At 38.8% G+C, this 27,573-nt stretch overlaps 1 protein-coding gene across 3 annotated transcripts in view; it reads right to left on the bottom strand.

Moving 5' to 3' along the window:
* Nucleotides 1–1,110: 1,110 nt before the first annotated feature.
* The window catches only part of LOC136709395 (src substrate cortactin-like), a 28,312-nt gene continuing 1,849 nt past the window's right edge, over nucleotides 1,111–27,573 (bottom strand). Inside the window, exons 2-16 of one of the 3 annotated variants that reach the window (XM_066684586.1) lie at nucleotides 27,272–27,355; nucleotides 25,841–25,914; nucleotides 25,096–25,225; nucleotides 22,607–22,717; nucleotides 20,942–20,996; nucleotides 16,835–16,945; nucleotides 15,813–15,923; nucleotides 15,238–15,348; nucleotides 11,567–11,622; nucleotides 11,246–11,315; nucleotides 10,742–10,890; nucleotides 9,224–9,289; nucleotides 8,062–8,239; nucleotides 5,637–5,705; nucleotides 1,111–4,482 (exon numbers count right to left, since the gene is read on the bottom strand). In XM_066684586.1, the coding sequence (XP_066540683.1) occupies nucleotides 4,346–4,482; nucleotides 5,637–5,705; nucleotides 8,062–8,239; nucleotides 9,224–9,289; nucleotides 10,742–10,890; nucleotides 11,246–11,315; nucleotides 11,567–11,622; nucleotides 15,238–15,348; nucleotides 15,813–15,923; nucleotides 16,835–16,945; nucleotides 20,942–20,996; nucleotides 22,607–22,717; nucleotides 25,096–25,225; nucleotides 25,841–25,914; nucleotides 27,272–27,355 (1,512 nt within the window). In that variant the 3' untranslated portion in view covers nucleotides 1,111–4,345. Of the gene's footprint in view, nucleotides 4,483–5,636; nucleotides 5,706–8,061; nucleotides 8,243–9,223; nucleotides 9,290–10,741; nucleotides 10,891–11,245; nucleotides 11,316–11,566; nucleotides 11,623–15,237; nucleotides 15,349–15,812; nucleotides 15,924–16,834; nucleotides 16,946–20,941; nucleotides 20,997–22,606; nucleotides 22,718–25,095; nucleotides 25,226–25,840; nucleotides 25,915–27,271; nucleotides 27,356–27,573 lie in introns of all 3 variants that reach the window. The other 2 variants (XM_066684585.1, XM_066684588.1) reach the window with 2 other exon arrangements.

The raw sequence follows: 27,573 nt of genomic DNA, 5'->3' as shown, positions 1-27,573 counted from the left end.
AAATATAGTACAGTATTTTTAATGACGTATAGAATTATATAGAATTTTATAAAAGTTATTTGACTGAAATAAAAGGTTCACTAGTGTGGTTTGCCAAATATATGTTTTGAGGAAACACCAAAAAAAGTGTAATGAAATAACAGCATTTATTATTGAGTCATGCTTATAGCAATATTAGTACACAGTTCTCCTCTAGGTTGTGGTTTTCAAGCCCTTATTAACCCTGTGATTTCAAAACAATCTCATCTTTCACCAGAAGCAGCTGCATGTGGATTTTTTAAAGGTGCGATCAGTCATTTTACCAAGAAGCAGCAAACAATATTTATTGAAAAAAAAAAAAAATGATGGAAAAAAATAGCTCACTGAGCCTTCAGGAAACCTATTGTTATTTTACCGCTGGAAAGTTATATGAAGCAGAATTTTCTGTAAAATGTGTTTATATTCGACCAAAATTGTCACTGTAGATGTATACATATTTTTTCAGGCCACATCTCAGAACATTGGTCTGAACACTCTTTTACGGTATATTATTATATTATATATTAAAGATATGGTTTTAAAAATGAACAATATGTGAAGAGTTTATGGGGAAACATCACTTAGGTTTTCTGTGTGGAACTGTAGATTGTAGAATTAAAAACTAAAGAATTTACACCATGAAACCCTTCATCCCACTGCTTTATGCTGTTCATCATTTTTCTTTCATATTCATCATAGATAGCCTTTTCTCAATTTTGTGTGGAAACATTTTTTTAAACCCTGTGTTCATGTTCTCTACGTTGCTGTAATTTTGTGCTGCTCCAACCGTCCTCATATTTAGAATTTAATGAATTAAAAGTTTTTAAAAAAAGAGAGAAAGTTCCTGTAACTGCACTCTTTTCCCCAAAAAGTAAACCCTCAATAACTTTGTATGGCAAACAAAACTGTATTCAAATAAATATATAAATATGGACCAAGCCCTTGCCCCATTTTCGTTTACTTTCTGTAATTTCCTGAAAATAATCGTTTTATTTCAGAAAAAAACAGTTTTGAAGTGAATAATACTTCATTTCTGTTCTTTTCTAACTGTTTTCTGAAGAAAAGACAAAGCATCTGAGTTCATTTCAACTCTGTGTTTTATTAATTGAAATTCTTCTCATTTCTTACAAAAAAGAAACAAAACCAAAAAAATTGCATGTAATGAGATTTCAAGCAAAGAATAGATTTTTTTTAAAGGTCACTTTTATAAAAATCCCCTAAACCCAGAAGAACGTGGTGATTAAGCCACACAGTTGCTCAGGAACTGCCACTTCTCCACAATTCCCAGATAAAAGTATTTATATTAAGCTAATATTAAATCAATAGTGCCCTCAGAACAACATCACAACACTCAGACATTTAGAAACAAGCCCAAAGAAACTCTCACTTTGCACTGTGTTGTTCGTAACGAAAATTACAGCGGTTCTGGACAGAGGTGGGAAGTGCTGACTGACTGATCACCACATGCCAAACGACTGGAGCCGTTCATTTCAGTGATGGTGTGTGTTGTATTTGTGGTGATTTATGGCAGGGTAGTAACTGACTTTGGAGCCGCGGTATTTTATTTTAGAGCAGAATAATCTCAAAAGTGAACAGTGCTCCTGTGCTGAAAGATGTTGGACAATCTGAGAAGTTGCACTGATCATAGGACTTCAGTAGGAGCAATCCTTCATGTTGCGAAAAAGTCATGGTACTGACACCTAGAGGCCTGCATGTGTTAGAGATTCAGTACTAAACAGACTTTTAACATAGCTGCCCCGTTCTATGGAGCATAAACTTGTTCAATCAGGGACTCCAAAGCAATTTCATTCTTCATTCCTTTACTATTTGGTGATAAAAACGACTTAACTGCTCCTATAAATACAACCTTCTACTTTGGAAAGAAACTTCAGATTTGACAGCATTCATTACTTTACTCAAGTATCAATGCTTAAAGGACTTCGAATAAATTATTAAGGTACTCTCCCCACCTTTGGACCAGAAAATGATAAATGACGAGACCACTCTGACAGATCAGGACGAAGAATCAAAACCCGACAACACTGCATGCCGACGATACACAGATGTAAAGATGATTTTTCTGATGGCACTTGCAATGTTTCTGCTTCTTAAACATCATAAATATTACCTGTCTGAACATTAAAAATATGAATATTTATAGACATCCTTGAGAATTGGGAACATCGTGAAGGGCGTGTGATGTTTGTTCAATGTTGGTAAGTAAAGAGTTAATGTGGTCAGGAATATTACGTTAAACAGAAGTACACTACAATTTCAGGCCCATTTTTAAGTGAACCATATCTGACCAATTAAAAGTGCAGTCACCGTCTACAGTGACTTTAGTTTAAATATTGTGTCCGCTGCTAAACTGGCATCGAGTGACCTGACTCTGTCAGATTTTCTACTACTTTTATTTATTTATTCATTTAACTGACTCACTCAGGAGCTACAACACAATTTGATTCTTCGGCTCTTGAGAGTTACACTTAAGTATTTCTCTTTCATTAATATCACCTGCTGCCTTTTAGAGTAAAGAGATTTATTCCTTCTTAAAATAAGAACTTTCCTTTCATTTTGAAATGCCATTTTAAAGCAGTTTTGTTGTTTGTTTGTTTTTGGACAAACTGTGTTTTCGTATTTAGATTAAGCCAAAAATTCGGATTTTGGGGCATATCAAATTGTATCATTATATTCAGGTCGTGCTCTCGCTGGACATTTAGCTACAATCACCAAGTTAGTGTTTTTAAACGAACAAAAACAAAAAGGCATTAATGATAGCGAAAACAGGACCGAGTCTCTTCTTCAGAATAATACAATGATTATCAGAAACTCCACACACTGGTCTTTGGTGATTTTCAAAAATGTCCTTCGGTGAGACTCAGCTAATCACCATCTCTCTCAGACTTCTAAAGGAATAGATCAATTCTGAAATGTTTTTATTATTATTATTATTATTATGCTAAAGTTGCTAACAGTTAATTAAAATCATTGCAGCAACTAGTACAATGCAAACAATGCAGATGATAGCTGATCCTGCTAACAGGAAATAAAACATAATAGCTATCGCTAGCATTTAACACAGTGCGAACTATACAAAGGACGGCTAATCATGCTAATGTCACAAATTAGTGTACTGTAGATGGCATAAATGCCTATTAATATTGCTAACAGTTAATGATTCTGAACCTCTGCAGACTTGTTTTATGTAAATGAGAAAGTTACTGCTAGCCTTGGTAACAGTTACAGTTTAGCATGACACAGATTCCATGGTAGATAGCAGAAATAAATGACAGCTATGAATTAGTATGAAACTTATGTAAATGCTACCTGCTGCTAAGAACGAATATAGTATACAGCCGTAGGGTATTGATGCAAATTCTGTTGTTGCTAACATCCCATACATTTTTTAACCTTTGCTAATTAACCTACCAGTTAACATGACAATTCTAATTGCTACAAATTCTAAGCAAATTTACTGCCAATACAAATAATTGCTAATGTTGCTAACTATGCATGAAAGCACAGTGACTGTTTAGCTCATTATGAAGACGATATAACTGCTGAAAGAAAATTAGCACGATCCTACAGCATGAAGCTAATCAGTTGTTAGCTTCCATTTACTTTTAGGTTTGTTAGCATACATGGTTAAAAAAATGAGAAATTAAAAACACGATTGAAAATCTGACGCCTTAAGCTCTATTGTGAATTGAAGTGAACTGTAGTGAATTAGCATAATGCAAACGACTATCAAGTAGTGTTTTCTAGCTACCATTTATTGTTAGCATAAATCTGATCTATTCCTTTAAAAATCTTTAATACAGAGGACATAGTTAATACCTTCATAATATAGAAAAATAAACCCAAGCCCAGACATCAGAAAATCACTTCTTCTGCCATTAGAGAGAGGTGTCGCTAAATTAACGCAAAGGAGGAGAGGAAGAAGAGACCAAACAATAATTTGAGATTAAATGAATGATGTTGCTGCCAATCTGGTGTTGTTTTTTATATAGACATGATTAGTGACAAAGAAATGGTCTCTTTCTGGTGATCCCTCCACCGCATAAAGGAAATGGATGGAGAAGAAAGAAGCAAACGATGGATAGAATGAAAAAAATGAGAGAAAATAATGAAGACAGAGAGAAAGAGAGAGACCTGAGAACACCCAACACTTCAGAAACACTGTGCAGGATGGCAAGACAGAAGCAGAGAAAAAAAAGGAAGGGATGAAGATGAGTGGAAGATGTGCAAGAAAAAGCTCTCTCCTCCAGGGAGGTGGGCGTGGCCAGCTGAATGAGGGCAGACCAATCGAGGAAAGGAAGCGTGGCCTTCATTGCCGGACTTCAACGTAATTGGCAGGAAAAAGTCCATACGCCCCTCGGCACACCCCTCTCCACCAGCCCTCGTCAATCATCTCAATGTTGGTGATGATGTCATCAGGATCAAAGGAAATCTCGTCATCACCGGCTGTAAACACAATTCGTTAGCATTTAACGTGAAATTTTATAATAAATGTGCTATTTTCACTGTAATAAAGAATCTTTGTTTAAGACAAGACAAACAATTCAGGTTATAACCATAATTTTATGCAACTAATTTATAAGATGTAGCATAATGTGTGGAACAGTTGACATTTTTTTTTTTTTTTACTTTTTCAAATAATTAACGTGAATTATCATTTTTACACATTATTTATATTTATATTATTCATTCATTCATTATCTGTAACCCAGTTCAGGGTCGCGGTGGGTCCAGAGCCTACATGGAATCATTGGGCGCAAGGCAGGAATACACCCTGGAGGGGGCGCCAGTCCTTCACAGGGCAACACACACACACACCCACCTACAGACACTTTTGAGTCGCCAATCCACCTACCAACGTGTAGACACAGAGAGAACACACCACACTCAACACAGACAGTCACCCGGAGGAAACCCACACAGACACAGGGAGAACACACCACACTCCTCACAGACAGTCACCCGGAGGAAACCCACGCAGACACAGGGAGAACAGACCACAGTCCTCAGACATTCACCCGGAGAAACCCACGCCTCACAGACAGTCACCCGGAGGAAACCCACGCAGACACAGGGAGAACACACCACACTCCTCACAGACAGTCACCCGGAGGAAACCCACACAGACACAGGGAGAACACACCAACTCCTCACAGACAGTCACCCGGAGCAGGAACCGAACCCACAACCTCCAGGCCCCTGGAGCTGTGAGACTGCGACACTACCTGCTGCACCACCCCTATATTTATAATATTTATTATTTATTTTATACATTTATTACATGGTAGTAAGTGTGACTATAAGGAATGAAAATAAGGATTAAATATGCTGATTTAGATCAAGTATAATAATGATAGAGTCTGCGTTTGCTGAAACATGGATTCATAGCGGCAGTGTTTCAGAAGAATACGCTGTAGGCTGTGGTTACACAGTTGGAGGTGGCTCGTTGAAATTCACTGAAAGAAATCAGCTCATAAAAATATTTACTGTCTACAATAGACTTTTAAAATACACAGTCCATTTTACACATGAAACTTCTGGACATGATTTCCAATAGAGATATTTGTACATTGTCTTGTGGTTAGTCTTGTTTCACTCACCAGCCTGGTAATCATACAGAGCCACCGCGGTTACCCCCAGATCCTCTCCATATTCAAAGGGCTGAGTGTCTACAAAACCATGAACACACCTTCATTAGAACTGTCAGACACACAACTAACTTTTCTACATAAAACACTCATCTAAGCGTGATTAAAATACACACACTTTCATTTTATCGTCACAAAATCGCAAATAGCACAGGAATATAATTAAAACACTGGGAAATTAGACGTGCTTAAGTTTATCGTGTACTGGTCGATGCATATTTGAGGAAGTAAACTGGAACAACAGTTGTTTTTATAGCAGAAAAAGAGAAGATCTGATCCCGCTGGAACGGAAGGAAAGGGCTGGAGCCGTTTACACTGAGAGAGGTAATCTGATTTAAATCGTCTTTGAAGCTATAAATGCTTTGTGGTTAAACAGTTTACTTCATAACTCTCCTCTCCTGGTCCAGGAAAGAGTCTATGTCTAGAGGCCTCTAAAGCAATCTGTCAAGCGCTGAACACAAACTATGCTTTACCACATAACTACAGGCTATGTACGACTACAACGACTACAGGCCTGTGGCTCTAACATCACATGTGATGAAGACAATGGAGAGACTGGTCTTATGTATACTGAGACCCCAGGTACGCCATGCACTGGACCCACTACAGTTTGCATACCAGGAGAAAGTGGGCGTGGAGGATGCCATCACTTATCTCCTACACAGGACACATTCACACCTGGACAAGGGGAACAGTGCTGTGAGAATCATGTTCTTTGACTTCTCAAGCGCTTTCAACACCATCCAACCTCTCAGACTGGGAGACAAGCTCCAACAGATGGGTGTGGACGCTCACCTGGTAACCTGGATTACAGATTATCTGTTAGAGCGGCCACAGTACGTGAGATTGAAGAACTGTCTCTCCGACACCATGATCTGCAGCACAGGAGCTCCACAAGGTACTGTGCTCTCACCAGTCCTGTTCACCCTGTACACATCTGACTTCTGCTACAACACTGAGTCGTGCCACATGCAGAAGTTCTCTGATGATACTGCAATTGTGGGGTGTATCAGGAACGAGCAGGAGGAGGAGTACAGGAGCCTGGTGGAGGTCTTTGTGCAATGGTGCAAACTGAACCACCTCCAACTGAACACTTCAAAGACCAAGGAGATGGTGGTGGACTTCCGCAGGTCAAAGCCTGTCCTGCTACCAGTCACCATTGATGGGGTCGACGTGGAGGTGGTGGACACCTATAAGTATCTGGGCTTACACCTAGACAATAAACTGGACTGGTCAGCCAACACTGAAGCACTCTACAAGAAAGGGCAGAGCAGGCTGTACTTCCTGAGGAGGTTGGGGTCCTTCAATGTCTGCAGTAAGCTCCTCAGGATGTTTTACCAGACTGTTGTTGCCAGTGTCCTCTTTTATGCTGTGGTATGCTGGGGAGGAAGCATAAAGAAGAGGGATGCTGGGCGACTAGACAGGCTGGTTAAGAAAGCTGGCTCTGTGGTGGGGGCTGAACTGGAGTGCATCACTTCCATATCAAACAAGAGGACCCTGAACAAACTGATTAGCATCTTGGACAATGAGTGCCATCCACTCCACAGTATCATAACCAAGCAGAAGAGCTTGATCAGCTGGAGACTTCGCTCACTGCCAGGCTCAACTGACAGACTGAGGAAGTCATTTGTCCCCAGGGCTATTGAGCTGTTCAATGCTTCACTAAAGGGGAGAGGAGAGTTGGACTTCTGTGCATAGTCTGTCTGTCCATCCAACACCACCACCACCTCCACCTCCTCCATATTGCACATGTGTACCTAACTGGACAATAGACAGGTCAACCACTGGACAAGTCAACCAACTCATCTACCTCATGTGTACCTTAATCTGACAGCTACAATAGTAGGTGTATACTTAATACAGGTACATTGCACTAAATTGCCTTGCACTATTTTATTTAATATATTTATTTCTAATTCTGAAACTGCACTGTCATTGCACTGTACTTATATTGCACATTCCATACCCATTGCATTATCCACACCTTTTCAACTTTTAAATCATATGCTGCACAAAAGAGATCATCCCCAGCTGCTCACAGTATCACAGATTCTTGCCAGGCTATGTTTGATTACTCTGACGATTGATTGATTATTCTTAAGCACACTGTCAGCTTCTTGGGTATTTTTTTTTTTTTTTTTTTTTTTAACTCTATTAGTCCATTGCTGTTTAGTGATTCGTGTACGTGATGTCTAAGTCTGTAAGCTACTGAGACCTTTAATTTCCCCTGGGGATCAATAAAGTATCTATCTATCTATCTATCTATCTAACTCTATGGATTCTATTTTACTGTAAGGGCTTTAGGGGCTCATTTCAGGTCCTTACAACTATTGACCACCTATGTATCACAGAAACAAATGAAGAATCTTTTCTTTACTGCTTGTGTTGGTACCTGCAGCCTGGTACTGATCGTCCTGCTCTTGTTCATGCTCTTGGATCTGGTTCTGGTAAATATTCTCCTCCGCCGGTTCTGTGTAGGCTGGTCCTGCTGCTGGGGCTGGGGCTGGGGCTGGGGCTGAGACCGGTTCGACCTCATACAAATTCTCCTCTTCAGGCTGCTTTTTATTTGAATAAACACGCAAACACAAAAAGAGAATGAGAAGAACGTTACTCGCTTGTATTTTAAAGAATGTATAAATAAAACAGGTTTGCAGCAGTTGGGTCAATGGCATAAGCCATAGTTGTTATCTATAATGTTTATACAACACGATTCTCCAGACTGACTGGAGTTCACTATAGGAGACACTTGCATAAACAGTCTATCACAATAAATAGGTTAGATGGTAAACTAAGTGAAGTTTGTGTTCAAAAATAAAACACTAGGTGGCATCATCATCCCATGAAATAATATCCCACACAGTAAGAGAGCGGTTCTCTCTGGATGTAACGCACTCACTGTAAGCCCCTCATGATCTTAGTCCTTTGTATTAGAGCAGGAAAAAACAAATGCCATGACTGTAATGTCTTTCTTCCCTCCTCAAATGAATCTAAACCCAAAACCGTTTTAAGCTGTCTAATGGATACTAAGTCACCTGTGGAATCTAACGGTTAAAAACCCTATTAAAAATAAAGGCTATAAAAAATGTCCTTTGCACAATGTTGCTCCCTAAGCATCTTTCTATGGTTTAGAGCACAATTAAAGGAAACAAGGGGTTTAAAGAACATTTTTAACATTGCGTAAAAGTTCCTGAAAGAAACCGCAAACATTTATGGCACTTAGCAGCCTCTATTGTCCAAAGTGATTTGCAATTTAAATCCAGTTCAGATGTGGCCTACTGTAGCGCTGAGCCTTGCTCAAAGCTGTTACTGATAGAGTGTTCCAGCCTGAGCTGTGTGTAGAGAACCATAGCTACTCCAGCCAACCAGCCTACAGCAATGCCACAAACTTTGTAGGAGAGAACCCAAGGGTTCTTCAAATTCTAAAAAAGGTCCTTCCCACCCGAAAATCCCATTTTAAACCACATTTTTTATTGTAAAGACAATCATCTTCATTATTATTAATAGTAGTAGTAGTGGTGTTTAATGAACTGCAGAGTTACCTGGTAGTGTGGAGCTGTGGTGGTGGGGCTAGGCTGAGGGGAGGGAGTTCTAGCTTTTACGTTTTCCTAAAATCAGCCAGGAAAGCATGCAGTCACACAGAATGATGATGAAAAACACATTCACGAATGGAAATACTACTTGAGGTGGACAAAATAAATGTATACATTGAACGGTCACTGGATTAGAAACACCACCCTTGTATATACATTCACTGTCCATTTCATCAGCTCCACTGACTACACAGGGGCACTTATACAAGTGTAGTTCTACAATTACACACCTTCTTAACCCATTTCTCCCTCTTCTTGTTCTCAGTTCAGCAGTGACACAGGGTTTTAACAACTCTAGGAGTCCTGCTGTGTCTGATCCAGCCCAACACCGTCACGTCAGTGTCACTGCAGCACTGAGAGTGATCAGTCTCCCAAATCATACCAGCTCTGTGGTTGTCCTAACCATTGAAGAACAGGGTGAAATTAGGATAAGAAAAGTATGAAGAGAAACAGGAGAACTACAAAGTGCTCCTGTATGGTCAATGGAGCTGATGAGTGTAGATACAAGGTAGGTGTTCCTAATCCAATGATCGTTCAGGGAATAACAAAATATCTGCTTGTTAGGTGACACTACGCATGACGACATTCTGCCATTTCCGGGCCCAATTGTGCCTTCAGGTCCTGTGTCATACATTCCTAAGACATGTTTACTGCTGAATAAAACAGAATGTCTTAAATTACGTGACCTTAGTTCAGGAGGTTAGAAAGAGGAATCAATTAAACGTAAAAAGAAGCAAACATCTCTTTGTCTGCACTGTTTGCACATTCTGATCCGTGTGAGCTCCTGTGCAGACCGACTGAGCCTCTGTGTAGAGAGAGCTCCCATGGCTCCATCTCTGGCAGAGGTGCAGGGAGAGCGAGAGCGCGAGAGAGAGAGAGAGGTCTCTCCAGCCAATCTCTCTCTTCACAAAAAAAACAGGGGAAGTTAAATCAGGATGGGGATGTGAGATTGGGAACCACACTAAGCTCCTGAATACTGGAAAGTAAGCTCATTTAAAAGTTGCTATATCAAGCTGAAAAATCACTAAGTGGGCAAAACTGAGTAGTGGTTTGGACCTGGACATGACGTGTCACAAGGTCGATATGTCACGACTCAACAAGCAGATACTGTACTGCATCCAGATAAAAATAACTCATCCTGCTATAGTTTTCTTTCTCAGATGAAATGTGCATAGTACCGCTACTTAAAGGAGCAATGTTAGATATCAAATTACTTTTTCATTTAATCAGAGCATCCCCCCATAACGGGTACCCACTCCACAGAACATAAACTGTTTTATTCAGGGACCGCAGGGCAATTTTATTCATCTCCTTACGTGAATTGCACTTTATCAGAAACATGTAAACACCAAATTACAATGTTTTAAAAAAACTCCTATTCTTTGTTGGTAAATATTATAAATTGCTCCTTTATGTATCATGAACTATGATTTTTTTCTTTTCCATTAAGACCTGCTATGCCTGTACCTCTACTTTCTGACGAGCTTCCTCTTGTTCCTGTTTCTCTTTAGCCTGGCGTCTGGCTCGCTCTTCCTCTGCTCTCTTCCTGTCTTCTTCCTCGTTCTGCTTCGCCAGGTTCTCAAAACGAGCTTTAATACTGCCTGTCCCACTGCCCGCTGAACACACACACACACGTTATATAAACACAAAACAAGCTTTAATACTGCATGCCCCCAGTAACCATTCAAAACACAAAGTGTGGGCTAGAGGGGTATAAAGATCTCCAATACTGGACTGTGGAACAGTGGAAGGTATCAGATGGAGCATAATCAGGGCTGCACTGCTCCACAGCTCAATGCTGGGGGTTATATACCCCTCTAGAACATATTTAGAATTTGGCACGGTGACCTTATCCTCATTGGCAGCCTCCCATTTCACTTCATGCTTTTATATAGAGATTATTCATACTGCGTCCACATTGGGTTAACCCTGTTGTAGACAGTGTGTTTAGCACCATGTAAACTTTCTTGCCTGCTTCCACTGGTCTGGTTTTCTGGTAGGCAGTGGTGGGCTTCTCCACATCCTCAAATGTTCCTGCACTCTGAATAAAAGAGGATAAATAAAGAAATGCACACAAAAAAAGCTAATTTTACTCACAATAATATGTTGAGAACGTCAAGATTTTACAATATTAAACTCAGAAAATTAACTCAAATTCTGTATCTAATAGGGGATGTTTTACTTAGAAAACATGTCCCCGGACCTGGCTTCTTTAGTACAGTGAATACTGCCGTGTGTGTGTAAATCTACATTTAGTCCAAATTGGTTCTTTAAGCATTGAATACACCTCACCTTATCCATTCTGTCCTTCTGAACGCCATACTTTCCTCCAAACCCTTTGGAGTAATCTAGAACAAGACACAAAGCAGGATTATTAGCTTTTTAAAAAACAAATTCATGATTAAACTGAGCTTTCATCTGAGAAAATAGAAGCTGGGTGAGATGCTGAGAGCAGCTCATGCAAAACCTGTATTTATAAAAAAAAAAAGAGCAGCCAAACAAACATACAACAAAAAAGCCAAACATGTTTGGACAGAACTAGTTAAACTGCATTTAACTGTTTATTTTCAAAGTGAAAGTAAAACATCCTCTAAAGAGAAAACACTACTGAACATATTAACAATTTAATTCAAAAATATAATTGATTTACATTATGTTAAACATAGCAAATATTATCACTGTCCTGCACTAAAGACCAGAGAGAGAGAGAGAAAATATAAAATATGCCATTTTCCTCCAAACTTTAGAACATAGATGTAAACTACTTTTAACCAAACCTTATTCCTTCACGTTAAACTCAGCACCTCAACAGGGGCAGTGTATGAAAACGTATAGAAGTGTGTTCTCTGGAGAGGATGTATCACACATTTACACTTGGAAAACAACATCGTTTGACCAGAGGGGCACCCATCTGTGTGAGTGTGTGTGAAAACGGGTGAGGAAAGCTGGCTGTGCAGGGGTCATGCAAAACAGCTGCCAATAAACAGGAATAAATAATAATATATAATTGTAAATAAAAGTCCTCAAAGCTTCCTGGCGTTTGCAAAGTCTTTGAGAAACGGTTCGTTCAAAAACGTAACAAATGTGGGGGATAAAAAAAAATAAATACAAATTTGAGTAATTGTCTTTAAAAGGGGGTTTAGAGACGGTGCCTTTTTGAGACTCGTGTTTGGCGAGGTTCTCTTTGTGGTCAAAGCCCAAAGCACACTTGTCTTGCTTCTCAACCTCCACCCCGTACTTCCCTCCAAACCCTCGTTTATAATCTGAAAAAACAACCCAGCAGACAGAGACAGACACACACAGACTCTTGAAGCTTCGTTATCATTCTGTAGTCGGAGTCATGCACACATAAGGACTTTTAACCCTAAGCTGCTCTAACAGTTTTAGTGATATTTTACTGTAGGTGTTTGTTCTTAAAGCCTTTCTTGCTCCTTTTCAACATCTGTATGTTTTCTGATATATTTGCTCTGAAGTGGCACAGAGAGTACGATGCTGTCCTGTTGGTTTTACTGAAATGGTATTTAATATACTACTGCTTTGCCCACATCGCCATGGTGATGCCATAATCAATCTGATATGCCATGAACCTGCTGCTGCCATGTCTTTTAGATTTAAGCCTACAGGGGCTGTACCATCCTATGTGAAGCCTTTGAGATAAGTGACAAACCTACATCAACATCAATAAAGGCACTTTATTTGTGGGAATAATATATATATATATGGGTACCATTTAAGAATAAGTCTACACTTCATTAATAGCCCTTGATAATCAGTTATAACATGGATAGAAAGGGCAACAGTGACCTGTTACAAAGGTCTTAGAGCTTATTCTTTCCCTTGATGTATTCAGAAGGTTCTCTGACACTGTCGGTATTAGACAAAAGAATAGGTCACTGTCACACTTCCTATCTCTGTGCTACAAATGAATATTATTGACTTTTAAGGTGTTTAAAACCTAATTAAATGAACCCTAAGTGAGATCTGGGTTTTGCTCCTGGGGCTCCCCCTGGTGTAATTCATTCATACAGCACTGATATTAGTGGAGAGGGAGGGAGGACTGGTTTCTAACCTCTTTCAGAGTTTACATAATACAGTTTCTGCAGAGTTGAACGCAGAGTAGCATCAACAGCGACTTTTTATTCTCTATTACAGGTCAGAGTAATAAAGGTAAAACATATCGCATAGTGTTCCTTTAATAACTATGTAACAAACAGGCATTTAAAGCATTTCTAAGCCTACAGAAGTTGTTGGTATAATTAAAGCAAACACTGCTGTGACATCACACACCAGCCAGCTTTGCTGAGTGTGAGGTTTTGGACGTTTTGTCAATTTAAGCTCCAGTTTAAGGAGCTGCTGTTGGTTTATAAGAGTGTTGAAGTTAACAGTGGACTGTGCGGCATAATTTCTGTGCGCAGGAGTGTTAGCTTGGAGCAAGTAGCATTATTCATATATAATTTTATAAAGGTCATCATACTTCATCATAGAGAATTACAGCTTAGGCTCAAAACACCTTACATGGACTTGACAGTGACTACAGAACAACAGCACTTCAAATGTCTGTGAACATACAAATACACACATAAAATCAGAGTTTCCACTAACAACTGTTTATGCAGATAATGTACAAATCTTTATGATCTTGGACCATTATTAAACTGACTAAAGTACAAAGAGTGCCAGTGTTTTTCAATGCAATGCTGTCTGAGGGCTTAAAGACCACATTCATTTAGCAGTGGTTCACTGACATGAGACGTCTCTGGAGTCACTGAAGCTTTTCAATATATTACATTTGATACATGGTTAAAGACCTAAACACTTTGCAATACTCGGTTGAACTTATGTTCATCTGCACCAAATAACAAACCGCAATCAAGTCCTTCAGTGAAGACATTGAAGATACTTTTCTTTGTGAGTTTTCCAGTTAAATAAATGTTTAAGAGAATTATTCAATGACATATTTTCGTTTGTATATTTGCTTCGGCACTAAATGGTCCCCTGCTCCCTACGCAGGTCATTCGAGTTCTATAATCAAATTGTGCACTGGAATTATATCAGACTTATGGAGATTCCAAAAACAAAATGGAAACAGAGTACACGTGCTGAAACACAGCCTGCTTGACTAAATCATTTCTTTAAATTGTACTCTTTTAATAGCGTCATTTATTGACTAAAAAAAACTCTGATACACAAACACAGACATACAGAAAACACCTAGGAAACATCAACATCAACAAAGAAAGAAACAATTATCTGACAAAGCTCTGACAGACACATCCAGGGACTGCAACAAAAGGCAAAATAAAAGTTGTGACTAGTCAGGGCTTCAGAGTAAATCTTATCTGGCAGCATATGGACTTTTTTCTAAATTTTGAAATTTACATATTAATATTTCATTGGCTTAATAAGTCACATGGCCAATTTGATATAATAAAATACACCTACATAAATATTAACTTGTTTTTTATTTTTATACATTTAAAGTCCTGGCACCAGAGGACAATCTTATTAAATATAAACAAACCACACACAAATGAAGTTTTTTAGCAAAAAATATAATCTAGAGCCATAAGAAAGAAAAAAAAATATAACAAATAAAGAAACAAAATAAGTGAAGTTTATAACACAATACACAGAACAGTGCCAGCAGGTTTCACACACACACCCACACACACACACATCAGTGAAATGGAGAAACAATCAGACAGGCTTTTCCACATCCTCAAAAATCAGAACAACTTCCTCCTTCCCCAAAGTGAAAGTGGTAGAGGTGTGTGTGTGTGTGTGTAAAAGATGACAGAGAGAGTGAGACACAGGGCCAGAAAAGCATTCCCCTGTTTAGGATTTAATCATTTTATGGACAACATATTTCAAAGGGCCAGGTCACGTTCACTGTGTTTCACAACGTTGTATGGAGGTCTCTGTGAATGTGCGCGTGTCTAGACGTGCGTGTGTGTGTGCTTCACCTTTCTGAGACTCGTGAAGCTGGAGTTTCTCCTGATGATCCCAGCCCACAGCTGATTTGTCCTGGCGGTCTGTCTGCACACCAAACTTTCCTCCAAAACCCTTCACATAGTCTAAAACAAGCACACAGACCTGAGTTCACGCACGCGAAGACAAACAGGTGTATGGTCTACATCTGGTCAAATTGCATTCTTTGCATTTCTGCACATTTCTATTTACTTCCTTTACTTAAAAATAAATAATAACAATAAAACATGAAATATAAAGTCTGTCATAACTTTTGTACGTGTCACAAACTTTATTTTTTTTTCTCAGTTTGTGACTTCAACCTACAATATTGAGTAGTGTACAGTAATAAATATTTTATCTTCCAACATCATTCCACATCATCAGTCTGCAGACCGGTGGAGGTCACCGCTGGATGTGGACAGGAAATAAAATGTTCACCACCGCTGTAAACAAATCCAAGTTTCTTTACAATCAACCACTTCACACTAAAGACCCTCTATAATTGTTTTTATATCAAACACTGGATTATGGAAAGTGATGTGTCTGCTTTAAGAAAAAGAGTCTTCACCTTTCTGAGACTCGTGTTTCTCAGTCTTTCCCTGATACTCAAACCCAACGGCACTTTTATCCACTTTATCTGTCTCCACACCAAACTTTCCACCAAATCCTTTGGCGTAGTCTGGAGGAACAGAGAGGGGGAACATTATAAGATCAAGAGGGAGACAAATACACTTTCACCACATTGGAAGTTAATCAATGTCATCTTTTTCCTTTTATTAAAAACTAAAAACACACTGTGGAGCCATTTTCATGCTTTTAAGCTACATTCCAAGCCCAAAAATGGCCTTAGAACTAGTGTTTTAATATTTTTTTTTCTGCTCTTCATTATGAGGGAGTAGACCCCAGCCTACTGCATATTCATTAGATGCAAATTACACCTTAAACGGTGTAGCTTTTTGCATAGTTACATTCTGGCTGTTCATTGCTGTACAAATTTAACATGTAGATGAATATCCGAAAAAAAAAAAAACAACACTGGTGAAAACAGATTCAGCCTCATCAGGATCCAATTGCTGCACCATTTAAGGTGGAATGAGAAATTTGAATAAGGTGATGACCAAGCCACAACTACTGCCTACAATTAACTAAAAACTAAAATTAGAAAAAGAAACACACTTTACTTAAGTTATTTTACCCTCTAAAAGTAGCAAAAATAAACACTTACATTTATTTTCATTTGATTAAAACTTATTTGGTTAAAAAAAATAAGATTGTTTTGCAATCCATGAATGAATCAGTTGGAGCTCAGTAAAGCACTTCCCATACATTTAGATGTTTATGTTTCTCAACTGTTATACTTTCAGTCACAGGTCAGTTGTATGTTTTCTCATTTTAAAATTAAAACATAAAAGGTAATCAGAATTATTACTTCATTAAAAGACCAAATTATTATGTGCAAATAACACACGAGCTAACATGGGGCGCAACAAAAACAGCAAAGTGTGTCCAGCAGTGTAGCAGCTAGCGCTGAGCAGGTGTGTGCAGGTGTGTGTAAGCAGAGGGAGCAGAGCATGGGAAGCAAAAACACACCTTTCTGAGACTCGTGTTTTTCGGTTTTTCCCTGGTAATCAAATCCTACAGCACTCTCGTCCACACGGTCAGCCTGAACCCCATAACGACCGCCAAAACCAGTCGCATAATCTACAGCAAACAAATCAATGTACAGCAAAAAAAGGTACAGCAAAGGCACAGCAAACACACATATCCATACACAACACAATCATAGTACACAAATACACACATCCATACACAACACAAACATAGTACACAAATACACAAAAATATACAGCAGTCAAACAAATATGAAGCAAACATTCATACCAGAGTAGACAATCATACAGCAATAAACAGCAAACAAACATTCATTCAGTCGACAAACAAAGCAAACAAGCACACACACAGTAGCACAGTGAGCAGGAACGGAGGGAGGGATTACAGTAAATGTACGAAAATAAGATTTTTGGAAGGGAAAGAAGGATGGGGGGATGAACAAAGATGTAAGGAGGGATGTTATTCGGATTGAGGGACAGAGGGAGAAAAAGAAGGAGTGCAGAAAGGGAAGAAGGGATTGATAAGAGGAATGAAGGGAGGGATGGGGTGTAGGAGAAAAGGGGGAAGTAATGCAGAGACATGGGGAAACAATGACGAAAAAGTGAGGGACTTGAAGGAGGGAGGAATTTGAAAGGATGAGGGAGAGATTTAGGGAAGTGACATGGGATGGGAGGAAAGGGAGAGGTGAAGAGACAAGGCAGAAGGATTAGAGGCGAGAATAGTGAGGTTTATAAGGATTTGAGTGTAGGAAGGAAGGACTGAAGGAAGTGACGCAGCTATAAGGAGGAAGCAGGAAAAGGGGGGGAGGAAAGAAGTGTAGAGTGCACTGAATGAGAGAGGGGAGGAATAGGAAGAGGGACAGTGAGGGGGATGGAGGGAGGATTTTTGGAGAAAAAGGGCAACAGAAATCACTTGGAGCTTTAAGCATGTGTAAGCTCAGAATACAGAGCAGATGACCACATTTCTGCAGAGCTTAAACCAAATCTCCATAGCACTGGTCTTCAAATCCCAACCTTGGCTCCAGGGTCCAGCCCAGGATTTTATAACGACAATAGAGCTGCAACTGCTAATGTACCTGACTAGCCAGGTATAGAGTATGGCGTCACATCAATGACAAAATGGAGGGCGCCAAAACACCAGGTGAAAAATATAAACCTGCACGTTTTAACATTGTGTGTGTAAATATCCCTCTCGTATAATCTCACTCTCATTCTCGAATGGTTTTACCCTATTTATCTCCCTCTGGGGGTGGGGGTCAGGGTCATTTCTCTCAATGAATGCTATTGGCTGATGTCTCCTAGTTCTGTAACTGTCAGCCTCTTACACTCTATATGGCCTGCCTTCATAGTTCACAGAGCTGCTATTTTCCCCTGGAGAACACCAGAGCCATAGATGAACTGAGTCCGGTTAGGGTCACAAACCACTGTTTACATCAATACATCAGTAAAATGTCATATACATGTGGAAATTGTGGTGGAGAAAATAAGTACAAGTATTCAGAATTGAAATCTAACAGAGCATTCACACTCAGAAAGTGGTTTATTAACCTTAAGGTGGTCAACACACAATAGCACAGAGTACTATGTGAATGTGGACAAAGATGTTTTCACAGAGAGTTTATATATAGGTAGTTTATACGTCATAAGCCTAAAATAATCACTCTAAGTTTCTGCCAGCTTAGTTTCCTTAGAGACATCCCAGTTTGACTCAGAAGATGAGGAACAGAATGTTTGTTCTGATAAAGCACTGACCTCGAACTAACCTGACATACACTTAGTTTGTGAGTTCTGTTGACGATTAGAAGTGAATATACAGACAAAACAAGCAACAAGGTCTTTCAACAGAGACATATAAAAATGTCCATTACAGAAATGTTGTAGGAAGAAGTCAGAAAACTGACCTCGACTCTGAGGTTTGACTGAACCTTGTGCTAATAGTCGATCTTATTTCTAGACGCCAGAAGAACTGATTCATATTCAGTCCTGTTCACTAGCTACGTTTACTTTTTCTTCTGCTCGCTTTCACTGTACAGAGATGCTTCGGGACGCCTTGGAACCATACACTGAGAATTATTTTAGACATTAAATCGTCTCCTATTTTCCCCACTTCAAAACAAACCACAAATTACCCATTTACACATGCAAAATATTACTTGAATGTTTATATTTTGCACCTGGTGTTATGCCATAATAGTATCATACCAGCCAGCCATTGTCAAATCCCAGCCTAGAGGCTGAATCAAAAGGTTCAGATTTGAAGACCTCTGCTCTAGATTAATGCATGTCCCATGTGAATAAGGCCTTTGGACAGTTATCTTCAGTCAGAAAACAAGACTAGGTTCGAATGTCCTTGAAAAGGGAGAGACCGAATGGGGTCCTCTACCCAAGACGTATTCAAACAGCCAAGTCGTGTCTGGGATCTGAATTTTCCTTCTTTACTGAAGCTAAATGACTAATGTGGCTTACAAGCTGTTAGCACTGAGCTAAACAAACTTCTACATAATCACACACTTGTTTTTATAAGCATGGAAAATTCAAGACTTGTGTTTACCACAAAATAAATGTCTCTAAATATCCCACAGCCCTGCTGAGGTGTAAATGGACAACAAATGAAGCTAACATAATCTTCATGGACTAGAAAGTAAGACAGTCAGGTCGGTATAAAGCTGTGGAGCATTGTTCTTCAGAGTGACGTCTGTAATCCAGAACTACAAATTCAACACCGGGAGCAGACCTCACTTTTTAAAAATAAAATCCTTAAAGCAGTGTTCTAACATCTAGTGTAAAACCTCCTAGTTAACGTGTATTACACACTGTTTTAGAAGAACCTTCTGTGAATATGCAGAACTGTGCTTTAAAATATAAAACTAAAAGTAATCCCAAACAGTTCTGGTTGTTTGAATACGAGAGAGACTAAGTAATTGTGATCAATGGCCAAAGTATCCCTTTAAACCTGCAGTTTAGAGGGAGCCCCCGTGGTGGTAATCGTGATCATCCAGAATCTGCATCTGAAACATCTGCTGTAAAAAGCTGCTGCTTTAAAAAAATTGTGATTTTTAATTTTTAGTCCATATGCAAATCAAATCACATTACAGACAGAACACATGCACATGGACCGTAATCAGGCATCACCTGGTCATAAAATTCATTAAAACAGTCAAACCACCTTTAAATAACACACACTGAACTTAAACCTAGATCACACAAAGGCTCATTATTATTCAGTTTTGTCATTGATAATCACAAATGTAATATTTCTAAAATCTACCATTTTAATAGCATCAGTCACTCTGCCCCAATTTACATTGTTTATGGCCAGGTGAACATGAATCACTTAGCAAAGAAAAAGCTGAAAGCCCTTCAAGCACAAAACCTAAATGAGCTTTGTCTTTGCACATTGTCCTCTTTTCAGCATTAACTCTCAATTACACCCTGTTCTCCTGCATTGTATTTTTTGCTGTTGGACTTGATTTACTGAGGTACATTTTATGAAACTTTGGTTTGTGTGCACGTGTGCGTGTCGTTCAAACTGTAAATAGGCCAAAACACAGTTGTAATTAGAAAACAGTGACAGTACTTTCACTTTTATTGTAAAATAAACTACTGAAAGGTTACAGGGCAACAATATAATGCGTGTAACGATACAATTATTACAATGCACATTACACAAAGCCTTTCATTTACATTCTGAGTGTATCGGCTGATGTCATTTCCCCGCTTTTATGGTAACCAATGACACAAAACTAAATATATTTTAATACATTTTTAAAACTGAATACAAAAAACTAAAGCCACGTGGATTGAAAGTTTAGAATCAGCTCTTTCCACGCCACTTGCTTCAATGAGCCTTGAGTCTGAAATAATTCCTATAAAATTACAGCATGACTAACACCTTATACATGCTTTTTAAAGGTTAAATCCCGAAGGCAGGTGCATTAAAGTGTAAATATTCTACAGGTTTTTTAAAGAGAGAGCTTTCTCTATGTATTTGACTCTCAACAGGAAGCGGTTACAGAAAAATGGATGGATGTAGGATTTCTGTAAGTATACAATGTGTTCATTAACTGAGAGAAAAGAGAAGTTTTACCTTTCTGAGAGGCATGTTTCTCCGTTTTTCCTGCGTACTCAAACCCTACAGCCGACTGGACACAAACACATTAATAAAGAAAAAGGTCAAATATTGCCCAGTACTGAGGAGTTTCCATCAGATATTACACTTCATTTAGAGTCTAAATATTCATTAAAGGCTAAGCACCACTTAATAGACCTAAATGAATATTTCACATTATTTTAGTTACTGACATATATAAGTATGAATTAAAATGAAAATAGCAGCTTAATTTGCTTTAAACGAACAATTTTATTAAATTGACGGAAAAACCCGAGCTCGCTACGGAAATTCTTGAACGCAACCGTGACGTCACTGGTGGACAACAGCTGAACAACGCCGCGGTAAAACACCGTTATGACTGACTGTTATGACAGTATCTAGCTAAATAACCAACATTATTCATGACAATAGCCTAGCAATAAGCTAAACTCAAATGTAGAGGTACCGTTATTCTTGTAAATGTGATCGAAGTCGAACTCGAATTCATCCGACACTATAAACCTCCGTAATGCAGCTACGTAGCCGAGTATAATCTGAGCCACCGAGTTTAGCGAGTCAAGCTAACGTTAACTAACACCAACTAAAACAGGCGAAGTGAGTGTCCTTACCCTGTTTACCTCCATGTTACAGAGGCTCTTGAACACCTTTCGTTGGTGTCCTTACATGCCCATATTGTTGGAAAAGCGGCAGTGAAATGAGCTACAGATAACGGAGTGAGCGGATGGTCCTTTCCAAAGTGCCCGTTTAGAGTTGACAAATTTAGTCCATTTTCTGGATATTTTGGGATCTTTGGGTCATTTGTTCACAGATGTCCCACTGTACATTGAATGATTGCAGCCAAAAACAACACACCTTTTCATCATTTTGCCTTAAATTAAGTGCAGCTTCTAGAGTTGTTGTCCACCATCTACGTCACACGCAAGACGCCTATTAGAGTTTCTGAACACCGTTGGGGGGGGGACCAACGGCCTTTTAAACCTTATTCCTTGAATTAGTAAGAAATAACATGTTTTCTTACGATCAATAAACACAAGTTAGGAAATTCCACTGTATTTGTTTGTTTGACACTTTTATATAGCTGGTGCTTAGCCTTTAAGTACTAGTTACTCTTTTTAAAAAATGCAGACGTCTATACTGCTTATATACACACACACATATCAGGAGACCATATTTCAGTTTCAATTCAAAAGGATATTTTTCCCACATTTTAAAAGTTGTTATTGCATTGTCTGCTTCTCATGATCTGTTAGTACTTTAAATATTTGTCTTATCTCCCCAAAAATATCCACTAAAAAAGTGAATAAATGTGCTCTTTGCAGTGGATACTAGAGTTATATACAGTGCTGCATTTTTGTTAACCTAGGCCATTAAAGGCTGTTAATATGATGACTGTTTTTTTTTTCTTCATTTATATACTCACATCTATAGCGCAGTTTTAGATTTTATTTTATATATGCTCTCAAATTAAAAGATCCTTGCTGCTCTATGATTACTAAAATGACAGATTACACCTTTAAAAATATATTCAGCTCTATGACCAAGTTCACACACATTAACTAACTTTAAACAATTTTTCTAAAATGAAATAATGCTAAATAAACAATGAACCTAAACAAATAAAAGTAAAGTAAAACCGAGTACCTGATCCACTCGATCCGTCTGGACTCCAAACTTTCCTCCAAACCCTTTAGAGGTGTCTGTCTGGGAGCAGTGTTTACTGAGTTTACTCTGATACTCGTGACCAACAGCAGACTGGAGAAGGAAACAAGAGAGAGAAAATGTACCTTTATTCATATATTTTAATTATTTGGGGATTGATGACACTAATTGTTGCAGTTTTACAAGTGGAGTTTTTGCTGTATACCACAGCCTGGGGTTGCTGTTGTTTGATTTTTCCTGTTCATGATGTATTCCGATACATTTTATACAGGACAGATATCTGGATGCAGACAGGCCAGTCAAACACACACACAATGTCTACAAATCCATACAGTCATCTCGCATGCAGAATGAGGCCTGGCATTGTCCTGCTGAAACAGACTTGAGTTTCTTGATGGCAGCAGGCGTCTCTCCAAAATACCAATATAAGCCTCCACATCAATGGGCCCTTAACATATCCGCGGTGTTAATGTACTCTCATGACTTCTCAGATGGTGGTTTTGCACTTTTTGTTAGAGACAGTCTGGATGACATTTTTCACATTTGGCATGTAGAATCCCACATGTTTAAAAAAAAATAATAATAAAAACAAAGACAAATGGACTCCTCTGACCACTGAACTCATTTCCATTGTCTTTCAGTGCATTTCTTATGCCTTCGGACTCAGAGAACTTTATTTTTTCTGTTTAAAATTAATATGTTTCCTCTTTGTTTAATAAAGTTTTATGTTGCATTTCTTGAGGCAGCAAAAATGTGTAAAGTAGCAATTATTTACCAAAGTTCTCATGAGCCCATGTGGTTACATCCATCACAGTAGCAAATACCACCAAGGGCTTGATTGTGAAGCAGCTTCAGCAGAGATTACCATCCTTAGCCTTTACACTGAGATTTCTCAACTACCTGAAGCTTCTTTCTATATGATATGATCTATAGATTGTGAAAGACCTGTATTCTGTGCAACTGTGTACTGAAAAAATAATGCCTGTAATATACATTACAGAGCACTCCCCAAATCACTTCCCACAATTTTAAAGTTAATTTAAAAATAACGTTATGTTTCTTCTTAGTTTTGGGCAGGTTTTTTTTATATTGAGAAGTATATAACATCTGAAATTTAGGAATATATCTTGATATAAATGTTGAACATACAGTGCAGCCCTATTTTTAGCTTTAAAATCATTTATTTATATAACAGTGAGGTCAAATACTGATGATCTATGATTAGTTTTGGATCACAACCTCCACTCCAACTTGACCCATTTAATTTTTTTGTTTGTTTGTTTTCCCCCAGTGTGTTTTAAATGTTTTTTCCCCTGTGGAGAACATGGCAATTATTTTCACATAAAACATTAAAAAAATAGAACTCTGAGCAGGGGTTCGCAAACAATTTGCTCAAAACTGTGTGTCTGTGTGTATGCGTATGCGTGTGCGTGTGTGTGTGAGACTGTGTCAGTCTGGTGTTTTGGTCAGGATCACTGGAGTGCTGCTCTGTCAGCACATTAACACTCTGCCAGACTGGAAAATGTATGAGAGTGAGTGAGTGAGTGTGTGTGTGTTTCTCTCTCTCTCTCCCTGTAATCCCCATGCCAAGCCTGTCTCATTCTCTCTCATCCAGATTCCTGCTGGTGAAAACAGCTCCAGAGTGAAAGAACACCAGCAGCTGATTCTAATCCAAGGTCAGTTCTTCTGAAGGTCTAAGAGTATCAGTACATTTTTAGACATGCGGGATATCATTGAGAAAACTATCATTTCTCAATCCTCCCTTAACAAATCATAATCAACACCCAAATAAATTTAAACACTGTCAAAACCTGCTCAGTTCCTCTATGATTTGCCCTTTAAATCATCTTCCCCTTAATACTGGAAGTGTCAGACAATATGTCATGTTTTGAGAGTGTATCTCAGTTGATGAAGCGGTGTATGGACGGTTTAGTGAACGTCTTGTTGTCAATAACTTCACTTCAATAAAGCACATTCAGAAGAGATTCTGCACAAATTCCCTGGAGTCCTATAGACATTTGAGAAGTAAAAAGAGGAAGAGGTTCAATAAAAAGGAAATAGATGAGTGAAAGTCAGTGAGAGACTGAAATTAGAAACATCTCTTTAAACACTGAGCTAAAAAAAAAACATCCACAGTGATATTCACAGTTACTCTGCATTCACACCCACAGTCAAATATGCTGAGTCAGTAATGGGGAAAACAAGCAGAGTCTAAGAGTCAAGTTCCCAGAGATGGAAGAGAGCCCACTGCCTTGGGGCTGTACATACTCTGCAACAACTATAGCACAAAGCTTAGAAACACAGACAGGTGACGAGCAGCAAGAGGTGAAAAATAGCTTCCTCTGCACAGATCTAAAATTCTCAACTACTGATAATTCAGTTAGGCTGAAAATAACAGTAAAATACTGGATTGTGGACAGCAGCTGAGAAACGATGGATGCGCATTTAAAGACCACTGCATTGTCCCCCACCTTGTCCATGCGATCATTTTGGACGCCGAATTTGCCTCCGTATCCATGAGAGGCTTTAGGCATGCGCTCCAGTTCCTTCTGCTTCAGCTCACTGTGCTCACACGACACCTTCTCCCTCAGCTTGTGGATACTAGAGAGAGAGAGAGAGAAAGAAAAAGAAAGAGAGAGAAAGAAAAAGAAAGAGAGAGAGAAAGAAAGAGAGAGAGAAAGAGAAAGAAAAAAAAAGAAAGAGAGAAAGAGAGAGAAAGAAAAAGAAAGAGAGAGAGAAAGAAAGAGAGAGAAAGAGAAAGAGAGAAAGAGAGAAAGAAAAAGAAAGAGAGAGAGAAAGAAAGAGAGAGAAAGAGAAAGAGAAAGAGAGAGAAAGAAAGAGAGAAAGAGAGAGAAAGAAAAAGAAAGAGAGAAAGAAAAAGAAAGAGAGAAAGAAAGAGAGAGAGAGAAAGAGAGAGAGACACACAAAGGCACATTATCACACAAAGCTCTGATTCCTCACACTGATATGGGTCATCACAATATCAGCGTGTGCCACATGTAAAAATAGCCACACATTAATGGAATTTACATAAACCATGAACCAAACCAGATACCCAAATCATCACACAGGATTAAAATTACAATTAGCATAAGGATAATGAAATTCGACTCGCTTATGTGGTTTACTACAGTACTCATACACACAGCATCCGTAACTCTACAAAAAGAAGTGCTGCATTTCTCTGTTATTCTGATCCAGGTGATTTTATCTCACTTGATGTGTTCCTGATGACCAGAACCTTCCACAGTCTTTGCTCCCCATCGCTGCTCCTTCTCAGTCACATCATTCTACAGAGAGAGGGGAGGATACGAATAAGAGAAGAGCAGCAATGAACATTGAATAATGACAATTAAAAGATATAAAAATTAGGGATGCACAGATCAAACATTCGTGTTAGATATACGTCCCGATAAGGGATGGGTGATCCACATTACCCACACCGTCTCAAAATACTAACATGGTATACAGTATTACCGTGGGGGGAGTGCGCTCTCGGGCTGTGTGTGAGCTTCATATCATGAAGTGAAGGGTTTTTCGCAGCATCAGGTTTTAACTTTTTTTTGTGTGTGTCAATGTCAGTATCGGAATTGAAAATTCCGATTTGTGCATCTCTAATAAATATATATATATATATATATATATATATAACATAATATGTTCATTATGTATCTAAAAATCAATTCATAGATAGCTGCATAGAGACAGAGTGAGAGAGCGAGCGAGAAAGAGCGAGAGAGAGCGAGCGAGCGAGAGAGAGAGAGCGAGAAAGAGCGAGAGAGAGAGAGCGAGAAAGAGCGAGAAAGAGCGAGAGCGAGAGAGCGAGAGAGAGAGCGAGAGAGAGAAAGAGCGAGAAAGAAAGAAAGAAAGAGAGAGAGAGAAAGAAAGAGAGAGAGAAAGAAAGAGAAAGAGAGAGAAAGAAAGAAAGAGAGCGAGAGCGAGAGCGAGAGCGAGAGAGAGAGAGAGAAAGAAAGAGAGCGAGAGAGAGAGCGAGAGCGAGAGAGAAAGAAAGAGAGAGAGAGAAAGAGAGAGAGAAAGAAAGAGAGAGAGAGAGAAAGAAAGAGAGAGAGAGAGAAAGAAAGAGAGAGAGAGAGAAAGAAAGAGAGAGAGAGAAAGAAAGAAAGAGAGAGAAAGAAAGAAAGAGAGAGAGAAAGAAAGAGAGAGAGAAAGAAAGAGAGAGAGAAAGAAAGAAAGAGAGAGAGAAAGAAAGAAAGAGAGAGAAAGAGAAAGAAAGAAAGAGAAAGAGAGAGAGAGAGAGAGAAAGAAAGAGAGAGACAGCAATGAAGAGACATGCTTTAAAATAGAACAGTACATAGATATGAACATAGAAAGAGAACAACAGAACAAAATGGAAAAGATAAAAATAAATCATACAAACACTGGAAGTATCAGCTTTATAAAAATCTGGAATACACTTTTACATTTCTAATAGTGCAGCAGATAGCACCACTGCCCTCCATTTAACTGACAAGGGTTTAACTCTCAGCGTGGGCAACAACACAGATTTAAAGGTTACTAGGCAGAGATAAGCCCACAACTGTAACAGGATTCATTTCAAGACGCTTTGGGTAAAAGCATCCGCAAAAATCCATGAATATATGTAAATATCCATTTTACAATAAGAAAAGAACTAAGTACAGAATTTACCTCAAAGTCAGGGTCAGTCTCCCAATCATCAGGTTCATCATTAACAGACACTGACACCGAGCGTCCAGCTGCTGCTTTCCACATCTGTAACAACCAGAACCAGAGTCAGGACCAAAGATTCAAAGAATCAGAGTCAGAACAGCCATGCCCAACTTCACACTGATGTGGCACTGACGGGAAAGATGGAGGAGTGTGTGACTGACTCAGCAGAACGCTCCGACATCTGCATCTCATCAGCAGAGATCTCCTAGTTACACCAACATGTCTCAGCCCATAGTTCATTTCCTAAAACGTTGAGACAC

The sequence above is a fragment of the Hoplias malabaricus genome, chromosome 11 (genome assembly GCF_029633855.1).
Source record: "Hoplias malabaricus isolate fHopMal1 chromosome 11, fHopMal1.hap1, whole genome shotgun sequence".
NCBI lineage: Eukaryota > Metazoa > Chordata > Actinopteri > Characiformes > Erythrinidae > Hoplias > Hoplias malabaricus.
The sequence above is the reverse complement of the archived record's forward strand: the minus strand, read 5'-3'. Positions and strand labels throughout refer to the sequence as shown.